Source organism: Xyrauchen texanus, chromosome 5 (genome assembly GCF_025860055.1).
Source record: "Xyrauchen texanus isolate HMW12.3.18 chromosome 5, RBS_HiC_50CHRs, whole genome shotgun sequence".
NCBI classification, from domain to species: domain Eukaryota; kingdom Metazoa; phylum Chordata; class Actinopteri; order Cypriniformes; family Catostomidae; genus Xyrauchen; species Xyrauchen texanus.
In genome coordinates this window covers 3,803,727-3,814,816 of record NC_068280.1, presented here as the reverse complement: position 1 = coordinate 3,814,816, position 11,090 = coordinate 3,803,727, and the positions used below count along the sequence as shown (strand labels likewise).

The 11,090-nt window shown below is 37.7% G+C and overlaps 2 protein-coding genes across 3 annotated transcripts in view; one reads left to right on the top strand and one right to left on the bottom strand.

Moving 5' to 3' along the window:
• slc44a1a (solute carrier family 44 member 1a) overlaps positions 1–4,132 on the top strand; it is a 25,262-nt gene extending 21,130 nt beyond the window's left edge. Inside the window, exons 12-16 of the mRNA XM_052127615.1 lie at positions 85–168; positions 322–459; positions 538–774; positions 2,486–2,563; positions 2,941–4,132. Coding sequence (XP_051983575.1) covers positions 85–168; positions 322–459; positions 538–774; positions 2,486–2,563; positions 2,941–2,961 — 558 coding nt within the window. The 3' untranslated portion in view covers positions 2,962–4,132. The remainder of the gene's footprint in view (positions 1–84; positions 169–321; positions 460–537; positions 775–2,485; positions 2,564–2,940) is intronic.
• Positions 4,133–4,325: 193 nt separating this feature from the next.
• On the bottom strand, positions 4,326–9,850 carry aptx (aprataxin). Of its 2 annotated transcripts, XM_052127618.1 has the most exons (9): positions 9,719–9,850; positions 9,462–9,595; positions 9,293–9,339; positions 9,156–9,209; positions 7,680–7,925; positions 7,488–7,547; positions 6,006–6,232; positions 5,810–5,913; positions 4,326–4,515 (listed from the first exon to the last, which is right to left on the bottom strand). In XM_052127618.1, exons 2-9 carry the CDS (start codon positions 9,589–9,591, stop codon positions 4,364–4,366), a joined length of 1,020 nt encoding a protein of 339 aa, XP_051983578.1. In that variant the 5' UTR covers positions 9,592–9,595; positions 9,719–9,850; the 3' UTR covers positions 4,326–4,363. The 2 variants fall into 2 exon arrangements, with proteins under 2 accessions (XP_051983578.1, XP_051983577.1); XM_052127617.1 differs by lacking the exons at positions 9,293–9,339; positions 9,462–9,595; positions 9,719–9,850 and having other exon boundaries at positions 7,680–7,977; positions 9,156–9,216.
• Positions 9,851–11,090: the final 1,240 nt, after the last annotated feature.

The window sequence follows — 11,090 nt, the reverse complement described above, 5'->3', positions numbered from 1 at the left end:
TTATATATTATACATACACTGTATACATATACTGTATATCACCAATATAAACAAGTGACAATATGTCATATTTTGTTCCTGTAGGAAAATGCTTGCGCTCGCTGCATGCTGAAAGCGTGTATCTGCTGTCTGTGGTGTTTGGAGAAGTGCCTCAGTTACCTGAACATGGTGAGTTCATCCAGTGAATCGTTCTGATTCATATGTGGCAGAAATGTATGCTGCTTTAAAGGAAAACCCTTACATATGGTTCAAGTTATAATCGTAGTATACTTATTTATTTGGATGAATGAATGTAACCATTATGTTTTTCCTTGGTTTCAGAATGCATATACGGCAACAGCCATCAACAGCACCGGCTTCTGCACATCTGCGCGCGACGCTTTCTTCATCCTCGCAGAAAACGTTCTCCGTGTGGCAACTATCAACAGCGTTGGGGACTTTGTCCTGTTTTTAGGAAAGGTATTTATTCTCACACAAAATTATCTTGAATAATAAATTTTTGGTAGTGCTCTCTAACAAGTTTTCTTGTATCTACAGATTCTGATTGTGTCATGCACAGCGTTTGCTGGTGTGCTCGCGCTGAACTATCAGCGAGAGTACACTGTTTGGGTGCTGCCTCTCATCATAGTGTGTGTGTTCGCCTTCCTGGTGGCCCACTGTTTCCTGTCCATCTTTGAGAGCGTTGTAGACGTCCTCTTCCTCTGCTTTGCAATCGACACCAAGTACAACGATGGCAGCCCAGGCAGCGAGTACTACATGGACAAGGCCCTTATGGTGAGCGCACGCATCCACATGACGCACATACATAGTCCAAAGCATGGTGGAATAAGATGCACACAGAGTATTGCCCTGCACTGATGCACATATCGCCTGAGAGCATCAAAATGGTCAAAGGCATCCATCTAGTCCATGATTCCATACACCAAAAATTTTAATTAGCGCAGATGTCCGTGAGAACTGGTCCGTGACACGTTTGTGCTCATAACAGCAAGACCTAGAGCAGCTAAATGATAGTTGTAACTTGACACCTTGTCTTTTAAAAGATGTGCGAGATATGTATCAAGCGGTCAAAGACGCCTGAGTAGTGCATGTTTAAATACAAAAATAATTCAAAATAGTCCAGATGGGTCCCCTTTGGTGTTCAGGAATAGTTAGGCCACACTAGGCCTGTTTGTTCTGCTCTCTCTGACTCTGAACTGAGCACCAGTGGGTGGGGCCAAGGGTGCACTGATGTACAAGTAGGCGTTGATTTTTTTTTTTTTTCTCTCCCCCATTTTCTCCCCAATTTGTAACGCCCAATTCGCAATATGCTCCAAGTCCACAAGGTGGCATTGTGACTCAATCCGGGTGGCGAGGACGAATCTCAGTTGCCTTCCCACGTCTGAGTCCGTCAATCCGTGCATCTTATCACGTGGCTTGTTGAGCGTGTTACCAAGGAGACGTGTGGAGGCTTCACGCTATTCTCTGTGGCATCCACGCACAAATCGCCACGTATCCCACCGAGAGCGAACCACGTTATAGTGATCACGAGGAGGTTACCCCATGTGACTCTACCCACCCTAGCAACCAGGCCAATTTGGTTGCTTAGGAGATCTGGCTGGAGTCACTCAGCATGCCCTGAATTCGAACTCGTGACTCCAGGGGTGATAGTCCTTGTCAATACTCGCTGAGCTAACCAGGCCCCCCCGGCGTTGAAGTTTTTGAGCTATAGAAGCAATCATGAATTAATGCACCCCTAGTGATGTAGGGAAGTAGACCTTATGACACCTTTTAAAGGGACAGTACACCCAAAAATGAAAATTCTCTCATCATTTACTCACCCTCATGCATTCACAGATATGACTTTCTTTCTTCTGCTGAACAGAAACTAAGATTTTTATACAAATATTTCAGCTCTGTAGGTCCATAAAATGCAAGTGAATGGTGACCAGAACTTTTAATGTCCAAAAAGCACATTCACATATTTTCAGAAGAGAGTTTATAGGTGTGGGGGAGAAACAGATCAATATACAAGTCCTGTGTTGCTATAAATCCTCCTCCCTGATTTCATTTCTGAAGACCTGTATTAAACAACTGGAGTCATTTGGATTACTTTATGCAGCTTTTATTTGCTTTTTGGACCTTCAAAGTTCTAGCCACCATTCACTTGCATTGTATGGAGCTACAGGAAAACAATATATTTGAATATTCAGTTCACAATATTCAGATATGTACACATAAAAGTTGTTTGAGTGCATAGAGACTCAGTAATGCTGCAGAGCCAGTGACTTCTCTGATTGGTGGATCTCTCTTAAGGATTATGGGTAGTGTAGTCCTTGTCTGGGAATTCGCCTATTAAAATAAAACATTTTATAAATGAAGTTGACTTGTGGTTTCTAGATTTTATCTCTTAATATCGCAACTGGTCGTAGGTCTGTCTTGAAAGGATGTTACCTTATTTTATTTTAAACAAGTTGTCCTTTTTTCTCTGCAATCTTTCATGTAGGAGTTTGTAGAGAACACCAGGAGAGCGGCAGAGCGGTACACCCAAGCAGAAGGAAACAGTCGGGAAATGAGATCTATGGTGAGTTTACTTGATATGACCAATTTCGGACTATATTTCCCAACAGTTTGAGAATAACTAAATGTTAACGCCACCATCAGCTTTGCAGTATTCTGATTGTCAACAATAACATTTTTATAGTATCTGAATTGTGAAAGATAAATAATTTCCACCAAAAAAAAAAAAAAAAACAACAAACAAGGCATTAAGACGTTAAAAAAATTAAATTTCTTTACACACCCACATCTTGGCAGAATTGGAGTTAAGGAATTCTGAGTTCACATTATATTGCATTTTTCTAAGTAGGAAAGCAACAATAGTATTCAAGAATAAACAAGCACAATATTTAATACTCTTTAATATTTATTTACTCAATTACATCTTTTATTATGTTTCAGACAGGAAGTTCGGTGGCTTGATGAAGACCAGCATATTATGTCAACTGACACTCCGAAAAAAGTGCTATTGAGATGCACAAAAGCTTCTCTTCAGGGATTATTATGTGACAGACATTTGTCATAATTACTAAAAGGGAATTTTTTTATATAAGTTTTAGGAAACTGTCCACGCATCTGACCGAGTTGGTTATAAGTGGAGGAAAAAATACAGCAAACAGGACAAGGAGAAAAGTAGATGTCTGCACACTAATATTTGTGCTCCTAAATGTTTATTCAAAAAGCGTTCAAAGTCCTTTTTGTTTTTTATTTTTGTTTTTTTACATGCATTTTAGTTCATAAGACGATTCCATTTTGATCTGAAAAGTAACATGTATACACTAGCAATAGCTGCATTAGTATTTTAGATATTCTGGTTTAAAAAGAAGCAATCATTTAAGGGATTTAGTCTGTGAAGTCTATTTTCAATGATCTAACTTTTTACTTTTTATTGGTGCTTTTTATATTTTTATCTTGCGGTTATATCTTTGACTTTGTTCCATTGCAGTCGAGCTGTGATATACACTCCATTGTACTGTATATGTAAGCAATAATATCAGGAATTTCAGATGATTTGTGATCCGTACTCTGTCCTCTAGTGTCTTATTTTAAAATGTTCAATATCCTAGAGTAGTTTTTTGCTTATTTGCACTGTTTATTTTGCGGGAGAGGGCATGTTAGAAGCCAATAGATTAGTTTGAGACTCTTCTAATTGAACAGCATAAAAGGGATTATCATTGTGCCAAGATAACTTCTTAAAGCTACAGTGTGTCATTTATGCGCCAATAGCAGCTAGCACACGAATGTCTTTTTTTATTATACATAACCAGAGTAATAATACAAAAACAGGCAGCAATAATAAGCACCTCCAAAAATGCTTTGGAGTAAATAAGTCATCTGTTTTATCTGTTGGCTGAATCAGTGGCATGATGTTGTACAATAATACATTGTGTTTGAAAATGGTCATTACTTTTAGCAATTCTGTTAAGTGCCGCTAGTGGCTCAGAAATAACACACTGCAGCTTCAAACTAGTGCATTTGTATGAAACATACTGTATGGAAAGGAAACCCATGTATTTACATATGGTTTTCACTACCACATTTGAACACACTCAGTTAAATAAAACCAAAGAGACGTGCATTATGTCAGTGATTTATTAAAGGTGTGTGACTGAGGTTAGCAAAACAGCAGAAATCGCTTAAATGAAGAATTGTTTGAAAGTGAATGGGGAAATTAAGATGTCAATACCCAAAACACAAGGTATTAATGTATTTAATTTACTAATGGACTCAACAGACCATTTACTAAATGAATTAATATTTGACAAATTGTTTACCAATGCTGGTCTATCAAACTGTCCAGTAAATGAGTTCTAGTTTACAGTATTTAAGAAATGTGAGATTTGAGATGTTCTTTTAATTTCGGTATGGTCGACTGCTCTTTACGACAAACGTGACAGCGCAGAGGGAGCTTCAGTAATTCACTCATGCCTTCCTTCACGGTCACTTTTCCATGGTGCTCCAGCATCGCAACAACATCTGTGTAAAGAAAAATAATGAAAAGTTTTACTTGACTGTACTGGAACTGCTTGTTTTTGTAATCAGCTGGTAGAATACTGTATCATTTTGTATTGGATAAAAACAACAAAAAAAAGCTCACCATTCACACATACTGTGGACTAATTCCCAAAAATGTGTCACATTTTTCAGAGAACCCCCCCAAATAATACAAAAAGACTCCAATTCCCCCTAATTTCCTCTAAAATGATTAGTCATAAAATGCAGATCTGAAATTCAGGTCACGCTCGTCCATAGACATTCAGTCTAATTTTCAGTTCAAGCACCACCCTTGTTATTTCATTGAATATCTCGGCCTCTGAGTGGACTACAAGCTCAATCGATCTCCCCATTGCGATATATTTTCACATTTTGAAAACATTTTTCTGATCATTTGTTTTGCGCCCCTTTCCTTCTGGATGGCATATTTTGTTCTGGACATCTAAGAAATAATGTTAAATTATTCAGACAAGCAAGCTCACAGACAAGTCAACAATGGCTCATTTTTTAGAGAACTTCTTAAGGTAAGAGCAGATATAAGCAGATATAAGTTTTTGGCTACTTGGGGCTTACAGCAGTTAAGGTGTGTTAAACTAGTTTAAAAAGTTTTCAGATTAATGGTTATACAGTCATTACAGTAAGACAAACAGCCAGATAGCTAGCTTGTTGGATTTGAACTTTTTACATTTGAAATTTGAATTAACGAGCATTCCATTTGAACATTCCGTCAATGAAAATCTGTGATTTTTAAAATATCTGATCGCCCGCTGTGTGAAAACGGTAAATCCGATTGGTTAGAAATGACAGAGCACACTATTCCAGAACAGCCTGAATGTCTGTACCATGTTTGGTTGATGTAGCTTGAAAGCTCGTGGAGGAGCTACTGTTAGAAATCTTGGTCTCGTTTAGGGATTTGGAAAACAAATTTATAACAGTATGTTGGCTTTGACAAGTCAAAATAATTAACTAAATGTTGTCTCACAGAAAAAGAAAGCTTGCTGTATGTCAATGACTCGATTTTATCCATTGGGAATTGATTGGATTGTGAAAAGATGGCGATACATACAGAAGGGTTAAAAAGTAAGAGTAATTTGTGATGTCATCCGAAATGGAAAGTAATTTCAGAGGCGGGGCAAGTTATTACATTTTGATAGATTACGTAGACCAACATTTTATTAGAAACTATGTGAACAGATGAATTTTTCACAATAAGACTAGGAACGTGCATGAAAAAGTACACCGGGTCATTTCTGATTTTTGGTTTTTTTCTTCTCACCTTCGGATTCAATAAAGTAGTCGGTAGTGAAGGAATTCCAGTGTTTTTTGTTCTTCAAACAAGGCGAGTCAAATTCTTGGCTGATGACGTGCAGGTGAACGTGACTTGGAAAATATCAGAAAGACAAGCACGCATTATATTCATGTCATCAAAGCTCCGTCCACTTCACATCCAATCAGGACATAGACATCCATACCTCATGCTGGGAATGGCGTGATAGCCCAGACGAAAGCGCAGTTTATGAGCGTCCGGGCATTGCTGCACCATCCTGTCTCCCACACACTGCATGTGTTTAAGTAGGTCGCAGTGCTCCGACCGCAGCACCTTCAGACTAGAGATAGACTCCCACGGCAACACAAGCCAATGGTAGCGTGCCTTCGGGTACTTGTCCTTGATGACCACCACCCTATCGTCTTTGTACAACTGAGAACAGAAACAGTTGTGTGGTAGCGCTAATGGTTTACATATAGAGTTGAAGTCAGAAGTTTACATACAACTCAACCAAATACATTTAAACTCTTGACATTTAATGGTAGAAAACATTCCCTGTCTTAGGTCAGTTAGGATCACGACTTTATTTTAAGAATATGAAATGTCCAAATAATACTAGAGAGAATGATTTATTCCAGCTTTTATTTTCCCAGTGGGTCAGAAGTTTACATACACTTTGTTAGTATTCGGTAGAATTGCCTTTAAATTGTTTCACTTGGGTCAAATATTTTGGGTATCTCCGTGTGTGTGTGTGTGTGTGTGTGTGTGTGTGTGTGTGTGTCGGTTAGCGTGCTGCGCTACGAACCTGGTGACCCGAGTTTGATTCCTGCTCATGGCCAACACCAGTGATGATTATCTGAACCGGTCCCGGGCCTCCCCTAGGTCGACTCAGCCTAAAATGAGTACCTGGTGCGGTGTGTAAAACATCGTCACTGGGGAGACAAAGGCGGTCGGGCGTGGTGCTGGCCACCCACCCCCTCGTGTACCATTCCGGCCTTCATAGGTGATCGCTAACAGCACTTGCCCCTACAGTCTGTTAAGGCTAAATGGGGGATCTTTGTTTGTGTGTGTGAGACTGTATGGGTATGTCTGTATGTTTGTAAACAAAGTGCAGTCCCAGTGAAAGACAAAAAAGTGCGTGTAAAGCCACGAAGTTCTTTTTTTTTTTTTTTTTAAATGGTAATATTTCTCTTTAAAAAGATATTTTACAAATCTGAAGAAAAAACTAATTATGTGTATTTTAATAGACTTGACAAAGTCCCAAAGTTTGGTTCCTGAACTAAAAACTATGTGGTATTTAAAAATGATTATCTACCAAGTACAAATGACCCGAACACAAAAGGAGTGTTAATTATTGATCTGGTTCTCCTTCACATCTATCAAATCGCCTCCGAAGACATGGATTAAACCACCAGAGTCTTATTGATTACATTTATTCTGCCTTTGTGCTTTTTGGAGCTTCAAACTTTTGGTCACCATTCACTTGCATTGTGTGGACCAATAGAGCCAAAATATTCTTCTAAAAATCTTCATTTGTGTTCAGCAGAAGAAAGAAAGTCAAACACATCTGGGATGGCATGAGGGTGAGTAAATGATGAGAGAATTTTCATTTTTGGGTGAACTATCCTTTAATATGTCTACTCCTAATTTATCAATAAAAGATTCAATAGAAACGAGTAATTCACACCTGCATCTGCGGGTCCTGCATTGACGCTTTAAGCCCTTGACTCCAATGGCCAGCAGATTCCTGGAAAACAGTAATGTTTGTAGAGCTTAATATGAAATCACAACTCAAAACATAGCAAAAGAGGACCAAGAATTTCAAATGGATCATCTGTTGTGCAATCAATGCCATATCTTAGAGTCGAGAGACACTGACCGATTTATCAGAACAAGCTTCTGGTGTCTTTTTCGGTGGAGGTGAACCATCTGTTATTCTGTGATGGTCTGTATGAGAGGTTGTTGAGACTTTTTTTGCAGGGTCCTCACTCATCTGGTTGGGTCTTTTCAAGGATTTGCTCTCCTCTCCTACAGGTCTGGGTGTTGACGTCTCCTCGGTGAACTTCACTGTATACGGATAAAGCTGATTGACCATGTAAAGTCTTTGGCCCGGCTTTAACGTCACCTGGTTGTAGAGGTGGGTGACATTTGGTTTGTAGGTTGTTAAGACCAGTAACCTGTGCAATACAGCCTCAATTACGAGAGAATAGGGCATTTATGGACCAAATAAGTTGAATTTCTGTGCATTGCCAACAACATATTTATTGCAGATGATTCAGGTGTGGATTTGAGATTAATTTATGATGAATGCTAAGGGAACTGAATGTGGTTTAACTAACAGCAAAAAAAATTATAATACTTGAACTATTTCAAATCACCATAACCATAAAGGGTAAGTCTTTTGTATTTCATGGCAAATTAAACTAATTAACAGTTCAATCAAATTGGGAATTAATGGGATACTGTAGTTCCTACTGATATACTTCAGTGAATCAGTTCATACTGAATATTTCAATGAATCAGATCAAAACTATGACATTGTCATGGAAGTCTACACAGCACTTTTGAAATATGGAAATGTAGGTAAATAATGCCGTTTTTTTACTATTACTCTACTGTAATTTTTGTGCATTTTGTGCAATAAAATTTCAGTATTCATAAAGTGAAAAACATGCTTGCTTTATTTTTAACTAGATTTTTACTGTATGAAACTTCTTGCATTAAACATTTTGAATCTATTTAAAGGGTTAGTTCACCCAAAAATGAAAATTCTCACATCATTATAATTTTTTGAAGGATATTTCATCTCTGTAGGTCCTTACAATGAAAGTTAATGGTGACTAAGACTTTGAAGCTCCAAAAAGCACATAAAGGCAGCATTGCAGTCTCTTGGCATGATCATGATTTCAAGCTTGATTACACTTCCTAGTGCTTGATGCATTCGCAGAGAACTAGATGGTGCTAGGAAGTGTAATCAAGCTTGAAATCATGATCATGCCAAGAGACTGCAATGGCAAGATGTACAGTGAAAAAGGTGTTATATTTTGGTCTGTTCTCACCCAAAACAGATTAGATCACTTCAGAAGATATGGAGTCGTATGGATGACTTTTATGCTGCCTTTATGTGCTTTTTGGAGCTTCAACGTTCTGGTCACCATTCACTTGCATTGTATGGACCTACAGAGCTGAGATATTCTTCTAAAAATCTTCGTTTGTGTTCAGAAGAAAGTAAGTCATACACATCTGAGATGGCATGAGGGTGTGGAAATGATGAGAGAATGTTCCTAGTCATCACCTAAAGAGACAGACACCCATCTGAGGTGTTGGTAGGTTTACCACCTTGATCTCACTTTACCTGGTTGCCTTTGCCCACAACCACATTGTCCACGTTTGTAGCATTCACACCTAACTGTTAAAAAAAACAAAGGGGTTTAAATACACATTTTTATACTTTACATATTTTTTCTGTATGTATGTTATATTCAAACTTGCCTGTTTAACACTGATAAATCCTCTATTACAATCAGCTTTTAATTCAACTGCAAAAAACAAAAACACATCGGTTGTAGTTTCTATAAAGAAGCCTGGAGCTACTTTCAGTAAACATGAATTCAGTGTTTCCTTTACATTCACTTCTTTCTGGCCGATGTGATGTCTCTACCTTGGTCTCTAGAGCACTTTTTGTCTTTTATCTTCGTTTTTGGTCCTCTTCCCAAAGTCACAGTTTGATGGTGATGAAGCTGAATGGGTTTATGAGAATCATCTTCACTCACTAGCCAGCACACAGGCATCTCCCTGAGAACATTACAATGAGAAATTGCATTTATGTTAGATATAATACTCGATATAAACAAAAGAGTCATACGGCACACTTAAAAAAAATCCACATATTCAATAGGTAAACCGTATATTAAGTACCCTTGTCAACTGCTGGAGTAATATGTGTAATAGCTTGAACAAAATTAGTAATAGTTGTAAACAAAACAGCGTGACATGCACTAGCTCTGCGCCCGCAACACGAGAATCTTCATCGTGGACATAAACTGTGCGCCGCATTCAATGAGAAGTGCGAATACTGCCGCCTATCGGTTGGATGGTGGTAATTACGCATCCTGCATACACATTTCAATGACCTTTCTACAACCTCGCAGAAATGATTGTGAATTTTGTCACTGCGAAACAAAGCTTTTCATAGCTTTTCACAAATAAATGTTTTGTTTATTGGAGTTATTGGAAGTGACGATAATAAAAAGAAAGTTTTGGGTGTAATCGGATATCAAAGTCGATATTACAAATTGCACACACACAAATTGAAATGTTGCTGGGCAGCACTCAGTCTTTTTCTTTTTTGGTTTTGTTTTTTTGCATGTTGTTTTAGACTTACAGTGACACCTAGCGTTGTGGATGCAGTATCCTTCAAACCCAGAAGCTTATCAACGTCATTGTAGAAATTCACTATTCACAGACAGCCATCATTTATTTAATCCATGAGTGAAAGAGTCCAATAACAGGATGGTTACTGAGATTTAGCAAGTAGTGTTCAGCTGGTCATGTGATCTTAACATGGCAGCCACCATGAGGGGACCCTCTCCATGTAGAATAATACAGCTTTTATAAGGTTACTGATATGACTGGGGTCTTCATTTTTAATGTGAGTGGTCATGATTTTATACATGTTTTTTAAAATGACCATTCTTTTCTGAAGGAATACAACTTTTTATTTTTAGGACAAAATTACAGAGTGCCCCTTTAAACAGCTTGCAGTAGGCTAATGAACTATATTTCTTTGAGGATTTTTTTTTAAAGAAATATTCCGGGTTCATTACAAGTTAAGCTCAATTGACAGCATTTGTGGCATAATGTTGATTGCCACAATAATAATAATAATAATAATAATAATAATAATAATAATAATTTCCACCTTATCTTAAAAAAAGAAAAGAAAAGAAAAAAGAGGTTACAGTAAGGCACTTGCAATGGAAGTGAATGGGGCCAGTTTTTTTGGGAGTGTTTAAATACAGACATTTTTTCTTCATGTATTATTTTAACTGTAAATTTTATTATTTTAACTGTAAATTTGAAGTTCTTTAAATCATAGTTTTTGCAGTTGACTACTAAATTACTGGGAGTAAGGGGTTTATGGCGTTATAAAATTGCCTATAACCTTAAACAGAAAAGGTTACTCACAGTAAAATAATGTTAACACACATATTGTTTACATTTTGAGGCTATAATGAGAATTTTAACTTCCATTAAGTGCCTCACTGTAACCTCGATTTCTTCTTTTATT

Excerpts from the sequence above, each read along its gene's own strand:
- aptx (XM_052127618.1), bottom strand. The coding sequence starts at position 9,591 with ATGCCTGTGTGCTGGCTAGTGAGTGAAGATGATTCTCATAAACCCATT. Across the intron at positions 9,340-9,461 it reads AAAGTGCTCTAGAGACCAAG|TTGAATTAAAAGCTGATTGT; the intron begins GTAGAGACATCA and ends TGTTTTTTGCAG. Across the intron at positions 4,516-5,809 it reads CTACTTTATTGAATCCGAAG|ATGTTGTTGCGATGCTGGAG; the intron begins GTGAGAAGAAAA and ends TTCTTTACACAG.